At 44.8% G+C, this 23,499-nt stretch overlaps 1 protein-coding gene across 2 annotated transcripts in view; it reads left to right on the top strand.

The window, feature by feature from the left end:
- STRN3 (striatin 3) overlaps window positions 1–23,499 on the top strand; it is an 839,725-nt gene that overhangs the window by 288,859 nt on the left and 527,367 nt on the right. For both annotated transcript variants that reach the window (XM_069209060.1, XM_069209059.1), the window contains exon 7: window positions 21,656–21,797. In XM_069209060.1, the coding sequence (XP_069065161.1) occupies window positions 21,656–21,797 (142 nt within the window). The remainder of the gene's footprint in view (window positions 1–21,655; window positions 21,798–23,499) is intronic.

Raw genomic sequence — 23,499 nt, 5'->3', positions numbered from 1 at the left:
ATCCCAACCCCTCATCGTTGAGTTTGGCAGCATGGCTCCTGAGCTAGTGCAATATGGACACTTGAACCTACCTCAGGATTGTATGGAAATTCTGAAGGAAGCAAAGCGCCCTTCCACACGATCAGCCTATGCAAGCAAGTGGAAGAGATTCTGCATTTGGTGTTTACACAACAACATTGACCCGGTTTCCTGTGGAGAACAATCTATCCTGCCATACTTGTTAAGTTTGGCAAAATCGGGCTTACAACTGTCGTCAATAAAAGTTCACTTGGCGGCTGTCACAGCATACAGAAAGAGTCCTTCACAAACTTCCTTTTTTCGGATTCCGATTATTAAGGATTTCCTAGAAGGTTTAAAGAAGGTTTTTCCCCCCATTAGAAAGCCTTCTCCTCCATGGGAACTGAACGTTGTCTTATCACGTCTGATGCTGCCGCCATTCGAGCCAATACATAAGGCATCGCTGCAACATCTCACATGGAAAGCTGCTTTTCTGGTGGCAATCACTTCAGCGCGTAGGGTCAGCGAAATCCAGGCCCTTTGCGCTCAGGAACCCTACACGGTTTTTCATTCTGCAAAAGTGGTAATGAGAACTCATCCAAAATTTTTACCTAAGGTAGTCTCCGACTTCCATGTGAACCAAACAATTTCATTACCGACTTTCTTTCAGAATCCAGCTACTCCTGCTGAGAGAACTCTGCACTCTTTGGATGTAAAGAGAGTATTGAAATTTTACTTGGACAGGACAAAAAGCTTACGAAAATCACAACAGCTTTTTATTAACTATGGCCCAATCAGAACAGGTTTGGGTACATCTAAACAATCTTTATCCAGGTGGATTGTTTCATGTATAATGTTATGTTATCAGTTAGCAAACAAATCCCTTGGTGGTAGGCCAAAAGCCCACTCTACCAGAGGGAAAGCAGCTACTGTAGCCTTGATGAGAAATGTCCCTTTGGCAGAAATATGCAAGGCTGCCACTTGGAGGTCGGTCCATACCTTTACTAAGCATTACTGCCTTGATACAGACGCTAGGGCAGATGCTCAGGTTGGGCAGGCTTTGCTCAAGAATTTGTTTGCATGATTCATGTTTTTCTCAGTATTCTTATATCTACTCCACCGCGGTTATGGGGATGGGCTTGCTACTCTATTCAGTGCTTATGACTATACATGGAAATCCCCTACGAGAGAAGAAATGGTTTCTTACCTGTAACTCCAGTTCTCTCGTAGGGGTATTTCCATGATAGTCATAAGCAACCCTCCCTCCTCCCCGGTGGAGTTGACATAGAACATGAATATTATGGAGGTTGGTACTCCAACAAATGTTTTGTTTTTTCTTCATGTCAGGTTAATAGCCTCCAAAAAAGAACTGAGGCAACTGCCTTTTGCTGTGCATGATGGGAAACAGGAAGACTTTACTTTCTTAAAGGCACAGCTCTATTTTCATTCTGTATAATGGCAGCCTATGGGCTACACTGCCCTACATTGTTTTATTCTCATGAGAGGTGTAAATAAAATATGAGAATGTATTTATTTATGTATTTATAGAATAAATAGAGGTTTAAACGTGAAATTTACACTACAACTGTTTTTTTCTTCTAACAATTTGGCCTGTGTAGCTGTTCACATAGGCTGCACATTGTTATTCTTAAGTGTTTTTCACAGACCTTTTTGTCAAGGAGCTGATGATTGCACTTAAGAATATACTACACAACAGTGCTCCGGGGTCCCCGCAGGCGCGCGGAACTATTCAGTGCTTATGACTATCATGGAAATACCCCTACGAGAGAACTGGAGTTACAGGTAAGAAACCATTTCTTATGTACATACATGATTCTCCATTGCATGGGCACTATTACTATAATACACAACTCCTACCTCACCCTCTGTGGGGAAAACAATCTAAGATGGAGTCGACGCCCATGCGCAATGGAGCCGAAAGGGGAGGAGTCCCTCGATCTCGTGACTCGAAAGACTTCTTCGAAGAAAAACAACTTGTAACACTCCGAGCCCAACACTAGATGGCGGGATGTGCAAAGCATGTGAATCTGCAGCGACTCATGCCACGAACAGATGTACACTGGGTAAGTGACATTTTCCATATATATATATATATATATATATATATATATATATATATATATATATATATATATATATATATATATATATATATATATATATGTGTGTGTTCAATGGCATGTGTAGCTGCAGATACACTTGCTATGCATAGCTCTTCCGACATCTAGTGTTGGGCTCGGAGTGTTGCAAGTTGTTTTTTGATGAAGAAGTATTTTCGGAGTCACATAATCAAGTGACTCCTACTCTCGGTTACAGTGCGCATGGGCATCGGCTCCATTGTTAGATTGTTTTCTTTCCACTGTCGGGTTCGGACGTATTTCCTCTCACTCCGAAATTTTGAATCTGAAAACCTTAGAAAACCTGTTTAATCGTCCGTATTGTTTCGATCGTGTTTTCCATCTACCATCGAACCAATAGTACTGTCGGAATCTCGATTTTGCCCTTGTGGGCATGTGCGCCCGACTCTGGCCTGTTCGGGCCTACCACGTGGGAGCCTGATGATTGGACTCCATTTCGATTCTATCAAATCAAATCAAAAACATTTATAAGGCGCGCTACTCACCCGTGAGGGTCTCAAGGCGCTAGGGGTAAGGGGTTACTGCTGCTCGAAGAGCCAGGTCTTGAGTTGCCTCCGGAATGCGAGGTGGTCCTGGGTGGTCCTGAGGTTGGTGGGGAGGGAATTCCATGTCTTGGCTGCCAGGTAGGAGAAGGATTTCCCACCTGCCGAGGTTGGCGGAGCGAAGTTGACGGGTGGGCGTGTAGAAACTGAGGCGACGGTTGAGATATTCGGGTCCCTTGTTGTGGAGGGCTTTGTGTGCGTGGGTGAGGAGCCGGAAGGTGATCCTTTTGTTGAAAAGGAAGCCAGTGTAGGTGTCTCAGGTGGGTGGAGATGTGGCTCTTGCTGGGTATGTCGAGGACGAGGCGGGCGGAGGCGTTTTGAATTTGTTGCAGGCGTTTCTGGAGTTTAGCAGTGGTTCCTGCGTATAGGGTGTTGCTATAGTCCAGGCGGCTCGTGACGAGGGCGTGGGTCACGGTCTTTCTGGTGTCGGCGGGGATCCAACGGAAGATCTTTCGGAGCATGCGGAGGGTGAGGAAGCAGGAGGATGATACGGCTTTGACTTGTTTGGTCATGGTGAGAAGTGGGTCCAGGATGAATCTGAGGTTGCGTGCGTGGTCTGAGGGGGTTGGTGCAGTGCCAAGGGCCGTGGGCCACCAGGAGTCGTCCCAGGCGGACGGGGTGTTTCCGAGGATGAGGACTTCCGTTTTGTCTGAGCTCGGTTTCAGACGGCTGAGTTTCATCCATTCTGCGACGTCTCTCATTCCATCTTGCAGGTTGGTCTTGGCACTGGTGGGGTTCTTGGTGAGGGAATGTATCAGCTGGGTGTCGTCAGCGTAGGAGGTGATGTTGATGTTGTGTTTGCGTACAATGTCGGCGAGGGGGCTCATGTAGACATTGAAGAGAGTCGGGCTGAGCGAGGAGGCTTGTGGGACGCCGCAGATTATCTGGATCCACAAGGGATCATCATACAAACAGTCCACCTTCCAGGGAAGGACAACATAGAAGCAGACAGGAAGCAGCACACACACATGGGAAATGAAACAAAAGAGCCTAGAAAAAATCTTCAGGATGTGGGGCACATCAGCTGAAAACAAAAAATGCCAACTCTTCGCCTCCAGGTTTCCACTCCACCAGTCAGAGGGGAATGCTCTGTCACTAAACCAGCTTAGAGAGAATTGCCTAGGCCTTTTCTCCAATTCCCCCAATACCTAAAGTGCTGGAGAAGGCCAGGCAACCAGGGACAAATCTCATTCTAATAGCTCCACAATTGGCCAGGCAAACATGGTATTCAAACCTACTCGAGCTGTCCAAGGGACACATGATCAAGATCAAAGTGGCACGGGACCTACTCACAATGCAAAGGGGACGAGTGTTCCACCCGTAACCAGCAAAACTCAATCTAACAGCATGGCGCCTAAATACATCGAATTTAAACACCTAAAACTGCCACCTTGGACCATGGAAATACTAAAGGAGGCTAGAAAGCCAACAACAAGAAAATGCTACACATCAAAATGGAAGATATATCTCCTATAGTGCACAGAGAAGAACACCTTAGAGACAATATCCAGTCAGAAAACAATAATAACCTATCTTACACACTTGCAGGGCAGCGGAATCAACTATTCTTCTCTCAAGGTACACTTGGCAGCAGTTGTGGCCTACACCAGGGGAGGTTTCTGTAAAAGGGTCTTCAAAGCTCTTGTTGTAAAACACTTCCTGGAATAATCCAAAAGAAATCCCCCCCCCCCCCCCTCCCTCCCCAAAAAAAAGGCACCAGCCCCAATTTGGAGCTTGAACACAGTATTGACCCAATTGATGGCAAAACCATTTGACATATGCACAAAGCAGAAGTCCGGTTCACCACTTTAAAAACTGCCTTTCTGGTAGCAATCATATCGCTACGAAGAATAAGTGAAATTCAAGAACGAACAATACAGGAACCATACATGCGGATTCACAAGGGCAAGATAGTCCTCCGAACAAATCCTCAATTCCTACCTATGGTGGTGAGCAAAGTCCATGTCAACCAAACCATCCAGTTGCCAGTTGTTGGACCTGACCCTTTTTACAGGGTCATCCCCAAACTTTTTGCCTTCCTCCTCCTAGTTTTCTGACCTCTTTTTGTTGGCTTTGACTCTGAATACTTTATAACTGCTGATCAGTGGTACAGTGCATGTGCTGTCCCTTCTAAACTTGCTATGATTTGGCTTACTCCTGATTGGCACATTTAATTTACCACTAAGTCCCTTGTACTGTGGTATCCCTATATCCAGAGCCTGTAAATGAAATGCTACTAGTGGGCTTGCAGCGCAGCTTGTGCCACCCACAGAAGTAGACTTTTAAACCTGTCTCGTGCCTGCTACCGGAGAGCCTGCACGCACAGTTTTCTGCCACAGGGACCTGGCATCTGAATTTACTTGCCAGGCCTAGAACTCCCCTTTCACTACATATGTCACCCCTAGCTGGCCCTACGGGCAGGATACTGTGTGGTTAAAAGGCAGGAAATGTGTCTGGCTGTGTGGCCTGTCTTAGTAGTGACAAACAGCCTGTTTGGTTTGTCACTACCGTGGGTGCTGTCTCCCTCATAGGATTGTATTGGAAATGCTTTAACATATGTCTGAGTGGTATTGTCTGATCTATGAGGGGTGGCGTAGACATGTTTGGTATGGTTGGAATGGTAGTGACAAATGCTGCTTACTGGTGTAGGTGGATTTTTTCTTACCATTATAGAAATGCACTTTTAGAAATTGGGCATTTCTCTGTGCTTATGACTGGTGGTTTGCAGCTTGCCTCCAATCCACATCTGGGGCAGAGTGACAGCTGGACTTTGTGCATACTTCTCAGACAGCCTGTACCTGCGGAGGGTGGAGGTGTCACAAGAGTGCAATTGCATACTGAATGGTCTTCCTGGGCTGGGAGAGGTAGAGGCGGGGCACACCTGCATTTGTAAAGGCTGTGCCCTGGCCTCACACAAAGGGCTTGTTTACCCCTAACAATGTCTGGAGCCAGTTCTAGAGGAGAAAGGGGACATTCCTGGATTCGGTTAGTGCTGGTTGGTTGTTCTGACAACTGCTTGTGTAGCAGGGTATTACTGATACATGTTGTTTGATCTTATGATGTTTTATGTAATACATTTTATTTTTATATAACTTGTTGTAGCGTTTCCTTTGTGGTGTATTTATTGTCACATGTGTTGATACAAATTGCATCTGGGATAAGGCTGACCGCTTGTGCCAAGTTACCAAGGGGGTGAGCAGAGGTTATCATGGGAGTGTAGCTCTCTTGCCCTGACTAGAGTGGTGGGTTCTGCCTGGCTGAGGAGCATACCCTAACCAACCAGAAACCCCATTTCTAACACTGATATTCTTTGAGAATCCACAGACAGATTTAGGAAGGACATTGTGTACCCTTGGTGTGAGAAGAGCACTGATATACTACCTAGATGAGACCAAGCAGTTTCATAAGGGGATCCAACTGTTTGTTTCATATGCTAATACCAGAAAGGGGTCACCCGTTACAAAGGGAAGTATTGCACAATGGATTGTAGAGGCAACATCTCATCACCCTGCCCTTTAACATAGAGCCTCTCTTCAGCCTGCAGATTGATGAGATGTTAGAAAACCTAAATGACACAGATACCAGTAAGATCATGGCTTCCATTCTGGTGCCAGCAAACCAAATGTTCCTTTCACAGACAGCAGCCAAGGGGCAGGTCTATGGCTACCTTCCCTGACAGCAACAGGTTTGTTACCAACAAGGAGGTTGGAAATAAACTGGGGGCACCTTTCGGGGTAATAACTCCGAGAACTCTGGCAGAGGCACACCCTCCAAGGGAGCTCCTGCCCTCAAATACTGACTTGTCCGAACTCCCCTCCCACTCACCTCCGATTACAGCAAACCTACCAGAGGGGCAGGGGCAGGTATTATCAATTTCCTTCCTTCTCAGAGGAAATCATCACAGACCAGTGGTTCATATTCATTATCAAGAATGGCTACTGCCTCTTGTTTACTGTGACCCCACCAAACATCCTGCTCTGTTCATACTATGTCTGGCCAGAACACCTCGCACTCCTACAGGAGGTGGTCCAGGTGCTCCTTCTCAAAGATTCTAAAATGCCAAGGGGCCTGACGAAACACCAGGTAAATATGGACCACTCCTTGTACTTCCTTATCACCAAGAGGAATAGCTTCCTCAGGCCAAATCTGGACTCTTGTTTCTCAACAGATACCTACTCTTGGAGCACGTTCACATAGTCACTCTAAGGCAACTTCTTGGTCACACTAGACCTGAAAAACTACTTCCACATGCCAATCCTTCTAGCTCAATGGCACTCCCTTCTCTTCATGGTAAATAACATTGATCAGAGATGTGCAGGCAGTAGCATATACCGGTCTTGTGCAGTCTGCACTTCATAAATGTTAGCTTCTTTATTTTGGGCAGTCCTAATAGTGGAATTTCTGTTCTTGGTGGTGTTTGTTTGAATGTCTGCATTTGTATCTCAGCATGATTAATGTGTGTGTGGACTTATAGATAATATATTGTGCTATATCCTGCTGTTTGGCTTTTTTTTTTTAATACAGTTTTTAGTTTCAAGCATGCAGTAAATTACATGTAATTACATTTATAAAATCTACTGTTCGCCTCCTCTGGAGGTTTGTTTTCCACCAGCAGGTTTGTAGTGGTTTCAGAGTCCTTTGAGAAACTTTGTAAAGAGGAAGAGAAGTCCAAAATGAAGTTAGAAGGAAAATAGCGGACTCCTTATGCGGCACATGCATGAATACAGATTTTACCCTTTTATATTTTAACGAGCACCTAATATGAGAATGACTTCTGGCGCTGGTGGATTTTGAGTAAGCCTACTCTGTATCAAAAAGGATAATTTTAACATATAAAAAATACAAGACTTACAATGCTTTAAAGGGAAAGCCACTCAGGGCTGGTGGGATTGTCTGACTCAGTGCGGAAGAAAATGTCTTTGTTGCTCAAGGGAAAGGCCACTGTAGCCAATAAGCCATATGGGTCAAAAGAAAACCAGTAAGAGCAAACCTTCATACTGTGTATTGATTCCTGGGAGGCACTCATGACCAGAGATAGGTTAATGAGAAATGTATTTCTGATGGATACAACTACCTGTGGATTCCTCACCTAATGAATACTCCCATGGCGCCAGCATTCAACGGAAATCTTCTTCCTAGTCTCTGCACGTCGACGAGGACGTCACTCTAGCCCACGCAACGCCGTCTGACGTCATACAGGCAATAAGAGGTCCTCGACGACGTGCCGACGTCAGTTCCCTTTTTTCTGTGCATTCGAAACGGTTATCTTCGAGGGAGCAACTGTTACTTTTGTGGTTACAGTGTATTTTTGCTGCGTAGTCCTTCGCTGCAGTAATAATGTCGCAGAGAAAGTCAGGTTTTAAGCCTTGTCGTGAGTGTGGGGGCAAGATGTCAGTTACGGATCCTCACTCCGACTGCCTTTGGTGTTTGAGCTTCGACCACGACGTCTCGACTTGCGATTCATGCCAGCACATGAATCCAAAGGCCCTCAAGGAACGTGAGGCGAAGTCGAAGAAAGAAAAACATCATAAGAAGTCTTCTTCGCCAAGGCATCGGCGTCATCGAGACTCCCGGCGCCGTAGAGAATCACGGCGCCATTCAAGCAAGGAGACTCGTTCCAGGTCTTCGGATCGGCGCCGGAGGACTTGGGAGGTCAGTCCCACGGTCACGCCGCATCCATCGACGCCGTTGCCCTCTCCGGCGTCACCAACTTCACCTGGACATACGTCGGTGATTGAAGTGGTGCCGCCTCTGGTGTTGTCTCCGGCGTCGCAGACGTCGAGGCCGGCGTCGGGGTCGCCTTCGATACAGGCACCCCAGTATCCGACTTTTTCCACCCCTGGAGCCGATAGTACCGCATTCCTAAATGCGATGTATACCATCTTCCAACAGATGGCTCCAGGGGGTGCTCCGGCTGGCCCTTTGGCCTTTTCATTGGGTGATCCTGCGCCTCTACGGCCGGCACCCTTTATGCCCTTTCTCCCTTTTGGGAACGTGGGCTCGGCGCCGGTGTCGGCGCCAGTGGCCACTCCGGTGGCTTCGGAGGGATTGGTCCCGGAGATTTCCATTCCGTCATCAGGATTTCGTCCTGTGACTCCGGTGGGTCCATCCGCTCCGAGGGCTCTTTCATCGGCGCCGAAGTTACCTGTGGCGCCGGACGCGGCGTCGGTGGCTTCTGAAGATCGGCGCCGATCTTCGGCTTCGGCGGAGGCATTGTCGACTCCGCGTATCGAGCAGAGGCTTCATTCGAGGAGACGTGCTCTCCGTTTATTAGAGGAGCAGGAGTACCAACGAGTCCTGGAAGAAGGAGAACTAGAGGACTCGGGTGATGGACTGCATGGTCTAGATACAGCCAGTGGGCTGGACACTTCCCCTGAGTGGGATCTTTCGTCTCCAGGGGAATACACGGAGGAGGCTGCTTCCTTTCACGCAGTGGTACGGAAGGCAGCTAGTTTTCTGGACCTGCCTTTGCCGGTGGCAGAGACAAAACAGAACCTTCTGACAGAGGTGCTTCATCCGGCCTCAGCTGCGGCAGAGCCTCTACTACCGTTTAATGACGCTTTGCTGGATCCGGTGCTAGAGGTGTGGAAGAGACCAGTATCTTCCCCAGCGGTTCATAGAGCCGTAGCCAGGAGGTATCGAGCTGCACCAACTGACCCTGGCTTTCTTTCTAGGCACCCTACACCGGAGAGCTTGGTGGTGCAGGCCTCCTGTTCATCCAAATCAGCGCCTGGTTCTTTCCCGGCGGTGCCTGGGGACAGGGACTCGAAGAAACTGGATGCGCAGTCCAAGAAATGTTTTTCGTCCTGCAGTCTGGCGTTGAAGGCCACCAACGCAACTTGTATCCTGGGGAGATATATTCATGCTCTTATGGATGACATTTCCTCATCATTTACGGAGCTTCCCCAGGGTCTTTTGGATGTTGTTTCAGATGCCCAGGCTGCCGCGACCCAGATTATTCAGTCTGGGCTGGACACGACCGACTCGGTGGCCAGAGCAATGGGCACGACTGTGGTGGCAAGAAGACAGGCCTGGCTCCGTAATTCGGGGTTTTCTGCGGATGGGCAGTCAACCCTATTGGATCTCCCTTTTGATGGGGACAAGCTGTTTGGCGCCAAGGCAGATTCGGCCTTGGAACGTTTTAAGGAGAGCAGGGCCACAGCCAAATCGTTAGGGCTCCAAGCTCCTTCTTCCTCTGCCTCTTCCAGGATTTTCAGGAGGTTTCGGGGATTTGGGCGTGGCTCTTCCTCCTCTTCCTTTCGGGGGAGATTCCAGCAACCTGCCTCTTCCCAACCCTATAGATCTTTTAGAGGGAGAGGGAGGGCCCGCACCAGAGGAGCCTCTCAGCAGCACTCTGCCTCTTCCTCGTCCTCTGGAGGGGTGCAGCAGGGAAAGCAGCCTTAGGCTTCCACCATTTCCCACTCACTCCTCTCCTGTAGGGGGAAGATTACAGCATTTTCTCCGCAACTGGAAGACTATTACAACGGACACTTGGGTTCTCAGTACTGTGGGAAAAGGCTACACCCTTCCCTTTCGGGAGTTCCCGCCCCTCATCCCGCCCCGCCCATCTTATTGTTCAGAACACCTCCTGTTGCTAGAACAGGAGGTACAAGTCCTCCTTTCAAAGGGCGCGGTAGAGTTGGTCCCAGAGCAGGAAAGGGGTCGAGGTTGTTACTCAAGGTATTTCCTGATTCCCAAGAAGGATGGTCGGTTGAGACCAATCCTGGACCTGAGGATCTTGAATTGGTTCCTCAAACAGGAAAAGTTCAAGATGCTGACCCTAGCTCAGGTGCTTTTGGCGTTGAACAAGGAAGATTGGATGGTGTCTGTCGACTTGCAGGATGCTTACTTTCATATCCCGATACTCAAGTCACACAGGAAGTATCTCCGGTTTATGGTGGGATCGCAGCACTATCAGTTTGCGGTCCTTCCGTTTGGTCTTACTTCAGCACCTCGAGTCTTCACGAAGGTGATGTCAGTGGTTGCGGCAGAGCTCCGAAGGAAGGGGATAGCAGTATTCCCTTACTTAGACGACTGGTTGATCAAAGCCAAGTCTCCGGAGCTTGTGTCGCATCATCTGCAGTCAACGACTCAGTTGTTGTTCGACCTGGGTTTTTCGGTGAACGAGCCCAAATCTCACCTGGAGCCCTCTCAGCGCCTCCTGTTCATAGGGGCAGTACTGGATACAACATTGGGTCGAGCCTTTCCTCCGCCTCAGCGGATTCAAGTTATTCAGGAATTGGTTCCAATGTTTCGAAATGGAGCGGTAGTTCCAGTCCTCAAGGTCCTTCGTCTGCTCGGTCTGTTTGCTTCCTGCATTCTGTTGGTCACGCATGCTCGCTGGCACATGAGGGCTCTTCAGTGGTGCCTCCGAAGGCAGTGGTCTCAACACAAAGGGGATCTAGAAGGTGCTGTCAAGATCTCCAGAGATGCTGCGGTGGACTTGAAGTGGTGGATTGCGAGCAACAATCTTTCACAAGGAAAGCCGTTCGAACAGTCGCCACCAGTGGCCACGGTCATAACGGATGCTTCCACTCCAGGGTGGGGAGCTCATCTGGGGGATCTGGAGATCAAAGGCCTTTGGTCTCCAGAGGAACAGATGTTTCATATCAATCTGTTGGAGTTACGGGCTGTACGTCTGGCTCTCAAGGCCTTCCTCCCTTCCCTTCGTGGTCAGTCGGTACAGGTCCTAACGGACAATACTACCACGATGTGGTACATAAACAAACAGGGAGGAGTAGGGTCGTACCTTCTCTGCAAAGAAGCTCTTCGACTATGGTCCTGGGCAAAGGACCATCAGATTTGCTTGGTAGCAAATCATCTGGCCGGGGTCTTGAATGTACGTGCGGACAGTCTCAGTCGCCAATTCTCGGCAGACCACGAGTGGCGTCTCCATCCAGATCAAGTCCGTTTAATCTTCCAAAGGTGGGGGTTTCCTCGGGTAGATCTGTTTGCCACTCTGGAGAACGCGCATTGTCCGTTATTCTGCAGCCTCCAGTATCCGATGCAGGGAGCGTTAGGGGACGCGTTTCAAATAACCTGGTGCAGCCAGTTGCTTTACGCGTTTCCTCCCATACCCTTGATTCCTCGAGTATTGAGGAAGATTCGCCAAGACCGGGCTCTAGTAATCTTAATAGCTCCAGATTGGCCAAGGAGGGTGTGGTACTCCGACCTTCTCCAACTCTCAATGTGCCGTCCGCTCCGTCTCCCTATCAGGGCAGACCTCCTCTCGCAGTCGCAGGGGCAGGTTTTACACCCCAACCTCCAGAGTCTGCACCTACATGCCTGGAGATTGAACGGGGCAACCTGAGTTCCTTCCCTCTCCCGCCTGATGTACTGGATGTTATATTAGTGGCCAGGCGACACTCCACTAAATCTATTTACGCTAATAGGTGGTCTAAATTTGTGGCGTGGTGTGGAGAGAGGCAGATTAATCCCTTACAAGCTCATCTATCAGATGTTTTGTCTTTTGCTCTGTATCTAGCGCAGAAAGGCTGTGCAGTGGCTACCATTAAGGGTTATTTATCGGCCTTGTCAGCCTTCATATGTCTTCCAGACCAACCATCGTTATTTAAATCCCCTATTGTTGTCAGATTCTTGAAAGGTCTTCTAAATAAATATCCTCCAAAACCATTCGTTATGCCGCAATGGGATTTGTCCTTGGTCTTGACTTTCCTTATGGGGTCCCCTTTTGAACCTATGCATTCTTGCCCCTTAAGGTATTTGGTTATAAAAACAGTCTTCCTGGTTGCTATAACATCTGCAAGGAGAGTGAGTGAGTTGCAGGCCTTATCGGTAAAGCCCCCTTATACAACTTTTTATGGGGATAAGGTGGTGTTGAGGACCAAGGCTGCTTTCCTCCCGAAGGTTGTTTCACCTTTCCATTTGGCACAGACAATTACTTTGTCCACGTTCTATCCTCCGCCTCATCCTTCTAAAGAGGAAGAAAGACTGCACCGGCTGGACCCAAAGAGAGCGTTAAGCTTCTTTATTGATAGAACGAAGGATTTCAGGCTGGAGGATCAGCTGTTCATTGGATACGTGGGCAAGAGGAGAGGAAAGGCAGTCCACAAGAGAACACTATCCAGGTGGGTTGTTCTTTGCATTAAAATCTGTTACTCTTTGGCAAAGAAGGATCCTCCTGAGGGCATTAGAGCTCATTCCACCAGAGCTAAGTCGGCCACTTCGGCCTTGGCCAGAGGTGTTCCTGTGGTCGACATCTGCAAGGCCGCAACTTGGTCGTCCCTTCACACTTTTGCGAAACATTACTGTTTGGATTCTGAGGTTAGAAGGGACGGCCATTTTGCACGGTCAGTGCTGCAGGATTTCTTGGTTTGACCATTTAGGCACCCGCCACCGGGCGTGGTACTGCTTTGGGACTCTATTCATTAGGTGAGGAATCCACAGGTACTTGTATCCATCAGAAGAACGAGTTACTTACCTTCGGTAACAACTTTTCTGGTGGATACATAAGCTACCTGTGGATTCCTCACGGTCCCACCCGCCTCCCCGTTGCCTTTCTGGTCTTACCAAGTAATCCTTGAGTGCGCTCCTCTTGGTCTTCAAGGTTGCAGTAGATGTTGTATATATGGATATTTGTGTATATTTATCTGTATATATATATATATATATATATCTTTGTGTATATACATGATTTGCATATATTTGTTGTTTAAAAAAAAAAAAAGTTATATTAAATTTACAGCTATTCATTGCAATGTTGTGTATTTTACAATGTTATGGTATTTTACCTTGCTCTTTCATTGCATTGGGTTGTTGTTCTCATGCACCTAAAAAATTGTTGGTACTGACGTCGGCACGTCGTCGAGGACCTCTTATTGCCTGTATGACGTCAGACGGCGTCGCTTGGGCTAGAGTGACGTCCTCGTCGACGTGCAGAGACTAGGAAGAAGACTTCCGTCGAATGCTGGCGCCATGGGAGTATTCATTAGGTGAGGAATCCACAGGTAGCTTATGTATCCACCAGAAAAGTTGTTACCGAAGGTAAGTAACTCGTTCATCTGCACTATACAAAAATAAGATAGTTTGGCCTACAAAGTCAGAATAAAAGAAAAAGTGGTCAAGCACTTTAGTTATTACTAAAAGCAGTAAAAAACTGCAGTGTTGTCTTTGATTTCACCGACAACATGACCCTGTTATATTCTGAATCAGGGAAAGCACCTTTGAGCTGTCAGTGCTGGACCGGAGCAGAATATTTTGCACTGGGCTCACCACTGTCAAATTCAGTTGGTGGCTGAACATTTGTGGTGAACCAAAACTTCATGGATTCTCCTGAGCAGGGGTGGAAGGTACTGAGCTGTGGACATTCATTTGTTTGCCGCACATGTAGTCAGAAAATGGCAAAATTATTACTCCATATTTTCCCAACTCCAGTCATTTGGAAATGCCCTGTTAAATCTGTCAAAGATATATGCATGCTCTTTCGCCTCCACCCCTCCACTCCCGTCAGTACCACATTTAGTTGATAAGATGTGTCAGGACCTCCTGGCTTCCAGGTTGAGCTTCCCAGCCACCTCAATCATGTTTCTTCCTTCTGCTGGAGATGTACATCAAAAGCCTTCACAACACCCAGACTCCATCATTGAGCGAGGGTTTCCACTTCTACATCTGCCCTAAATCTCTCAGTATAACCATTTGGCACCTGACACCTCAGTTTGGCTACTTACTACTTTAAGAAAAAGACATGTCTATTCAGATGATGTGTGTCTGTCCTCTACTATGGCTTCTCGTGCATTGACATTTAAAAGCTTAGTACACAACTATAAACCTTCACTTGAACCCTGCCTAACACAGCCATTCAGCCCATTGTATGTTACCTTTCATACAATTGGTGTTCCTTTCCTTACGGATAAGGAGGGCGATCTGCTTACAAAATAGTACCTATCTTTAAAATTCCAGTGCTATGGGCTTTTATGGGAATGCTAAAATACTTACTCTTCTGAATTTACCTGATACTCTCTTGGGATCTAAATATAGTGGTAATAAAGTTTACAAGCTCACTCTTTGAACCACTGAATTCCTTTACAGTAACTCACTTGGCAGATTTAGTTTCTAGTGGCTGTAAATTGACCTGTAAGATTAGTGACCTGGAAACATGGTCTATTGAGCAGCCATACTTGACGATACATAACATAGTAATAGGCACTCATCTGCGGTTTCTACCTTAAGCGGTCTCACATTTTCATATCAATACATTTATTGAGTTACCTGCACTTCTTATAACAGTCCGCAGTTCCTTTGCTAAGAGAGCTATCTTTACATATCATGGTAGGTGAAATCGCACCTACTAGAGTGTTCTAACTCATCCAATTTGCAAAATAAAACTGCTGTTTATGCCCTTCTCACAAGCACATTTAGGGAATCTCGTTTTGAAAACTTAGATTGCCTGGTTGATCTTTAAAAGCATTCATTTCAGTTGTACTGGAGCACAACACATACTATAGTGTGATCTACAACAAAACTCCACTTGTAAATAGAGCTACACTTGTTTTTTGGGCGGCACACCATTCCCCGATACTTTGAGAAATGCAGCATGGATGTCTTTGCTCACAGTTACGTGTACTTGGCCTAACCGAGAAAAGCTACTACTTTACAGCATGTGATCTACCTCGATATATGCTGGAAATGGAAGTTATGAGTTACCTATAATAATCAATTAGCTGGTTATGTGTAGCCACCCAGTCTACGGCACACTAAAAGTGTACACACCAAAGTAATCAAGTGCCACAATTAACAGTTCATTGTTGTATAAAATGTATCTACAGAATATCTGATTGAAAAAATCGTAATACTGTAAAGTGGAGTCTGACCTGGTGCATAGTGGGTTTCGGAAATGTGAGCTCTAGTGGAGCGACACACTCCAAATCCAAAGAATATGGGGAAACTGTAATAGTCCGAACTCATCATTAGAAGCATGTGATTAATAACAGTACAAGCTGCAAATTGTTACAGGTAGGTAATGTTTTCCTTATTCTAAATGTTGGTGTTAGGTTGATTTATTCCAGAATGTATCCATTATTAGCTTATATGTACAACTGTTCTTATGAATGATAAAACCCCAAGTTGATTATGGTTGTTTTTTGATGAAATTGGGCAGAACGTGTACTTTTTCTTCTTTAGTCCCCTCAGGCAAACATATACTACTAGATTGAATTGAAATATTCAATTTCTGACTTTGTTCAATGAACATTAAGCTGTGTTGGTTCTGTGTGGTGTAAAACTAGATTTCAGAATTGCTATTTTTGATATTCATTTAGTTTAATGGGATAAAAATGTAAGACAATGTTTCCTTTTCAGAGGCATTTTGTTACTTAGTTTACGTGATGAGTTTTCATTTTAGTTTTAAAAACGTGCCAGGAGTCAACATGTTTGTGACTACTTAGTGTTTTATTTTAATGGCTGGCATCAATAGATAACTTGTGTTATAGGCAAGTAGCTTTCCTGTCTTGGTTATTGAAGTATTTAAAGCTCTGCAGTGTGAGGAAGGCATTTTGATAACTACAAAAGTTGTTGCCTTTTCTGTAAACCCCTTTTGTATTTGTTGGGATTTACTTTATTGCTGTTCTGTCTATCCATAAAAATGTATTGATAACTATATCAATAATTTTGATGGTTGAGGATGGGGTACCCCTTTTGGTATCATTTAGAATGGTTTATTGATAATAGATGTAAAGAACATCTGGGTGGTATTGACTTGCTCCTCTCAGATAGTCATTGATAGATACTAGTTAATTATTAACATTGTGTTTGCATGTTTCACTGGCGTTAGAACTCAGAAGTAGCTCCAGATATTTCAACTGACTGGTCAGCTAATTAATTCAGGTCTGAGAAACATTGCTCTGACACGGTCATGTTAATAGGATTAGTTCTACTTAGTTTACAATCTGCCCATAGCATACCACTAGTTGTTTTTGTTGTTGCTCTCATTTGCAGTCTTACGATAGTTTACCTCCTGCAGTATTCCCTTCCTTTCTTGTGCTAGTTCCCCCCTGGAGCATTGGCCAAGCACGTGTTCTTCCTCATCTTTGTTCTTCCTCGTCTTTGTTCTAATTTGTCTTTTTGCAACACACTATTTCTTTTTCAATTTTATAAACGTTTCATTATTATTCCTAGGCATGCAACATGCTTCCCTACTTTTACCCACAGACATTCCGCTTCCTATTTATGTTGCTTTCACCCTATCTACCGTATCTATTGACACTTTAGCTACAGCCACAACTGTACATCACTCTAACCTACTCCACCCTAAGCCCCTGTACTCAACTCTACTCTGTGCTACTCCACTCAACTTTGTTCCTTCTCTACTGTACTTTGTGCTACTCCACTCCTCTGCACGTCACTCGACTCCTCTGCACGTCATTCCACTCCGTGCACAATGCTACTATACTGCACTCTGCTTTGCTTCACTCTTCTCTGCTACTCTACACTACTCCATACCACTCTGTGCCCCTTCACTAACATGCTAAACAGTAACCATGCTGCTGTACAACATGGTTAAAAGACATTGACAAAGTCAATAGTTCTAACACAGGCAAGACCTATTTGCTTTTTCAATGCTTGTTGTACCTTGCCAGGTCAGATTTTATTTTTAAATGAGGCAGAGAATACCTGATTGTCATCTCTACACAAAACTGGTAGATTAGATAAGGTCAACATGTAAAATTTTCTTTTGTGACTTATTATCTACTAGGGAACACTGCAAGTTCTCTCATTGGCATCAGAAATGATCTTATGCCAGTGGGTATGGAAGAGGGTATAATGGCCAGCGTTGCCAGGTTCATAATCATAAGAAGGCAGTAGACAAAAGTATTGTGCCTTAATCATTTCACTAAGAGCTATTGATGAGGCCATTACTGAACAGCAGTAAGAGGCTTCATCGGTCATCACCGCCTGAAGCAGGTTCCAGGACAGTTTGCTGAATGCCTTTTTGGCTTGGAGATTGGACTAAGGATTTATTTTGCTTCACGACAAAGCCAACTGTTTTCTAAAGCCGGCTCAGGAAAGTGCCAGCAAAGTTCAGTAGCTTCAAGATTTGAACAGCGCCTTGTCAGGGGGAAGAGATTGAGAAAAGGCCTGTTTAGGCTGGGGCACAGATTGAGTGAGACACAGGTGAGAGAGGACATAGTAAGGAAAAGGTTCAGTGGCTACAAAGGCATAGTCAATGAACTACTGGCCTAATCACTTTTGTGTATTTCAAAGTTCAACTTTATCATTTCTGGTTTGTTTTTTTCTCTCATGTTGTGTGTCATGTCTCTCGTTTCCCTTGTGTTGGTGTACTTTGTCTACTTGTCCTTTTTCTCCTTTACCTTTTTGTACTGCAACATAACTGATATTTTATTCCGTTTGGCTGCTAAAACTGATGTGGCATGAAGTTACTCCTACAGAGGATTCAGTGTGCTGCTCAAGTATTAGCATAGATCATGAAGCTTCAGTGAGATTTGTTGACAATTATGGGATGGAGGTGAATAGTTTGAATACGTGACCCACTGGATAAAGTTACCGGTCTCTGACTTGCTGCATACCTCTCAGAAAAATGCTCATCCTTCCAAAACATCATCTTTGTTACTATACCTCACAGTGCTACTTGCGCTTTTATAAATCAATTTGAACCCTCATAATGAGGACGATTTGGGTGGGAACGCATTGCAAAGTTAGGTGGGACAACCTGAAGCAGCCCTATGAGGTAGGGGACTTTGAAGTCCGGGCCTCAGACTAAATTTTCATAGTACCCAGTGAAGCTTTGCACTTTTTGGGACCTGGAAATCTATCATATTGAGCATTCGAGGCTGAGATGTTGTACGGCCCAGCAGGCTGCCTAGGTGGGGAATGAACTAGTTGTGATATACTTCAAGGGTTTGAAACATAGAGCATTGAAAAGTTGCCCATTTTACCATGATCTGCCAGTAGAAGAGCACCCCTGGCTCCTGTGGATATCTCAGTTGAAAGCTAGATGACAGCTGCTTATCTTTGGGATTGAATTTAGGTGGTTTGCTTGCGTTTGGACTCTTGAAAGTTAGAAGAGAGGTGGTTGAGAAGTCAGCCCTCTGGACAAGTTTCCATATTCAAGAATGCGAAAGACACTTAAAATCTTACTTTTTGGGGGAACCACTGCATTTGAAAGTGCTAATGTAACTGATCAGCAACTGAAACACAAAACACATATTTCTATCATGACTCTACAGACAGTTGTGGTTGGAGACAAAGGAGGTTCCCCCACAGCCCCAGACTCGGAACTCTGACCCAGGGCTTGTTTTAACTATTGACCCTTGGTGACATTACTGTGCAGAACTGCATGTTGACTCACTGAACACCAAACAGAGGCTATAAAGTTCCATGTTGATTACATAATTTTATCATACACCTGCTAAAATTCATGTTTTTGGGACTTTCTGCCAAAACACCACGAACCAACTGATTGCATCCTCCTATCTTGGAAGTGCCCCAAGGCAGCTGGGTATTAGGTGTAAATCTATGAGAAATTGGAGGAAAAGCAACAAATGTAGATGGGGCTCTCCCTCTTGTTCCTTTATTAGAGTACTTAGATCCCTGAAATGTGACATTCTTTACAACAGTTGCAATTTTGGGGGGATGCGACCCACCCCCCACATCTACTGAATGAGTTAGGAACTTGATATTCTGTAGCAATGCCTCAGATGTGTGCAGCATTGCTCTCTATCTGATCCGGCCCAATGATATACAGGAACGGCTACATCAATCTTCAGTCCCCGACTCACAACTCAAGCACAGGAGCAGAAGCATCAGCCTCTAAAGTCCACATATGAATATGTACTGCAAGGTCTCTTTTAGAAAAAGTGGTGGTTTGGTGTCTAATCTATTCTTCCAGTTTTAAAGAGCCCATAGTTAACCGAGATCCAGGTTTCCCAGCACTATCTGAAAAGTTGAGTGAGTGAATTGCCAACCTTACACGAAATGTTCGGGAAATTAAAACAACTTCAAATTTTTCCTAAGGAAATTCGCCTCCCTTCTGAGTCTAATAGGCAGTGTGATACAAAGCTTGGGGCGAGATAGGTATAAGACTGACCTCCGCTCCTGGCTTTTTTAATTCTGGGGACAATAAGCAGTTAAAGATTATTTGATCTCAGGTCCCCCTTGGCGCAGTAAGGATTTCCCAAACGCCACAGAATAGATGGACCAGCATTGTACTCTGCCTTATGTAAAATGCATAGTGCTTTAAATGTTAGTCTTATGGGAAGCCAGTGAAGCGTTTTGAGCGCTGCCCCTGCTGACTGTGTGGTCGGGAAAGCCTAACAGAACATGGGCCTTTGCAACTTGGATGATTTGAAGCTTGATCACTGCCTTTGTACTTCTTTGATACACAGTGTTTCCATATGCATAGTATGTTATATTTATGAATCATACAGTTCTATTTTTATGATTACATTTATAATGTTGCAACAAGGGAAGATGTTGGTAAGATATTCTGTGTTGAATTTCATTGTATTGAGCATAATGAATAAAATTAAAAGGAAAACAACTGATGCCACACCTCCCTGGCAAGTCATTGCAGACTCTGCCTCCTGCTTCCATTTACTCAAGATACTCAAGATGATTTTCAAATGGCTCCCTAACAAAACTGTCATCCAAGCCCTGTTCACCAGCAAGCTAACTACGGCAGTGGGGAGTCCGTGCCAGAATTGGTGCTCAACTGACCATACAAAACTAAGTGGTTAGGTTCACCCTCAATCGCCCCCACCCCAACTTTTTGCATAAAGAGCTCCACCAGCTCTGGATTAATAACCTAGAAAAGCCTTGCCTCACTTACCTCAACAACCTCATTAACCTCCACAAATGTACGAGACACCTCGGCCCAGCTGGACGCCTATATGCATGCACTCTTCGTATACCCAGAACCCGATCTGGTGGTCGTGCCTTCTGCCTCATTCACAAAGCATGGAATGACATGCCCCTGCACTTCAGAGCTGCCTCTTCAGTTCTTCAATTCAAAATGATGACAATCCCAAAGGTAACCTGGATCCTACCATCAAACATGGGTCTGTCTAGCGTAATGTTAAAATCAGCTCCTATATTATAGTGTGCGGGTCTAGATTCTGGCATTTGGTCATTACTTCACACCCCTTTTCACCCTTATAGACCCTTATCTGGCTCATGCATCCTATGAGGCAGAGGAGCACCAGACGTTCTCTCAACTAGACAGTTATTTCAACTGCTAGATGGCTTTAATATAAGAACACCACACCTGCAGCATGTTTGTGCAAGTGTGTCTTACTCCTTCCATAATTTGAGATCTCTGACAATCTGGTACTAATTTTGTCTAAGCTTAATAGGAGACATCACTCAAGTCATTGTCAGTAGTTAGCGGAATAATGATATCCAGAAGTTCACATTTTCTGAAGACCTTGATTACTTGATAATGAAATAATCTTATTTCCTTAGTTGGTTGGGGCAGTTTGAACTTAATGTATCTGGTCCACATTACTTTTTCACTTAAGAGACTTTCTTTTAATGGTTGTGACGATGTGTGTTTGGGAGCCCAAAGTAAATTACATTTGTGACAACTGTGCTCACTTGAAATCGAAACTGCTGCACGTTTTAGTTTTTTTTTACCTTGACGATGAATTGATGAGCCAGTTGCTGATTAGTTTGAATGCTTCTAGAGATCATGATATTAATGACCAAGAGAAGCTGATGGATGTATATAATTTTGATTAAAGGAAATTTGCTGCTAATTATTTTTATTTCTTAAATCAATGTTGATGCCTTTAAATTAAATGTATTGTTTGTGCGTTGTTAATTGCTTCTTACTTTTAAACCATATAAATACCTTCTAAACTAGAACTAGTGCCTTGCAAACACCACAGTGCTTTGGATCTATATTGTTGGGCTAGTAAACGCTCAATACAGTTATACTTTATAGAAGCAAAGGGCGTCTCAGAACCTTCCTGTGTTCATTTTCAGATTGGGAATGAAGGCCTTGCAGCTGACCTTACTGATGATGCTGATACTGAAGAAGCCCTGAAAGAGTTTGATTTTTTAGTGACTGCTGAAGATGGAGAAGGAGCTGGTGAAGCAAGGAGCTCAGGAGATGGGACTGAATGGGGTAAGAAATAGGGGGTGTCCTGCACGTTTTCCACATGCCCTTATTGCAAGTCACATTTTTGTTCATTAAATAATTAATTTGTGATAAGGTAGTAAAATTACAACATACCAGGTTGAATCTCTGCTTCACAGTAACCTGCAGTGATTTTGACTGTTACATTTGAGATCACTACAGGTTTGTTTTGGGGCGAAAATGGTCTCTTGTTAAATTGATCGGTTGACAAGTAGAGTGCACGCAGTAGCTGCTTTGGGGGAAAAAAAGATCTTATGCTATTCCGTAATAGTTTTTACTTTTGTGATGAAAGGTGGGGGTAAAAATGTCTGTTAGAAAAAACTGCGCTGCTGTTGGTCCATTTACTCAGTGAGGTCAGATATGCATTTGTATATGGTTGTTTCAATGGCTGTATTGAAAGATGCTGTTGTCCTGTATTGACAATGTTAACTGTTTCACAAACAGATAGTTGTGTGGAAGCTGAGACAAACTCAAATCAGAAGAAAATGGAAAGTGGTTTCATCTTCATGTTTTGTTCTTGATTTCTGTCATCTGTAACAGTTTGACACCTCTATAAAACTTTAACAAGCAGGCGGTTTGCAGGTCGAATGTAGATTGTACAGTGATGCCCTATCTAATAGACTTAAAATCGTTGATTTTAAGGATATTTGGCTGATGCTGCCAAGTACTAAAAGTGACTATTTACTAATAATGTATAGATTGTCAGTTTACATGGATTATTTGCACAACAGTCTGCATTCTGCTTCAATGGGTAGAGTCCAGCCCGAACTGCCAAGCCAGGTCCTCCCTGAAACAGAACACAAGCAATTCAGTACCTATTGTTGCCCTTGTTATGGGCTCATAAGCCAGATGTAGCTTGGTTTCAGTGACAGAGTGCATGGGACCCATTTTTGGGCAATCCCATTGCACTTAGGGTGACACATTAAAGTATACAAAAAAGTGATGGATGGAATGCTTAAATGAATCTCAGCCACTGGTATTTACTTAGGGCTGCATCCCTAGTCCATCGTTATTTTACAGACCATGCCACCTCTGGTGATTGGTAAACATGATCTTGACTAGGAATGAAGCCACACAACCACCCTGCCCCCCTCCCCCCAATCAAATTCATGTTGGGGGGTAAATGTGAGCATATATTGCATACTCAACGACTATATGAGACTCTAGAGTCTCCTTGGAAATGTGGCAGTGTGTGGGATAGCTGGAGGAGGTATAGGGACGAGATCTGACTCCTTGATATATAATCTGTTGCTCAGTAACCCTAACATCATAATGGCACTGGTGACTTGATGGTTCAAATGATATATAGACAATGACTAATGGCTTGAATCAACCATGTAATTCTTGTTTTGTACCTATGATGGTAGGAGAGGCTGAATATACAACTTGATGTTTGTCTTGCTTGTTTAAATTGACGAACAAGAATATTTGTTTTTAAAACTTGGTGCATGGTGTACTTCTAATTGGTATATTTAACATACTTGTAAGTCCCTAGTATATTGTACAAGTTGTATCGATGGCCTGAAAGTTAGATGCCACTTTTGGGATGCAGCACCTATTGTGCAATCTAGTGAGTGGTAGTGCAAACATGGCTTCATGCTACCCTTTGTAGCCTGACAGTGGCAGTTTAAAAATTGCAGTTTGAAATTGCAAAATAAGCACTTTTGACAGGTAAGAACCTCCCTTTTAA

Source organism: Pleurodeles waltl, chromosome 9 (genome assembly GCF_031143425.1).
Source record: "Pleurodeles waltl isolate 20211129_DDA chromosome 9, aPleWal1.hap1.20221129, whole genome shotgun sequence".
Lineage (NCBI taxonomy): Eukaryota > Metazoa > Chordata > Amphibia > Caudata > Salamandridae > Pleurodeles > Pleurodeles waltl.
Note: the sequence above shows the minus strand (reverse complement) of the source record. Positions and strands in the feature narration are given on the sequence as shown.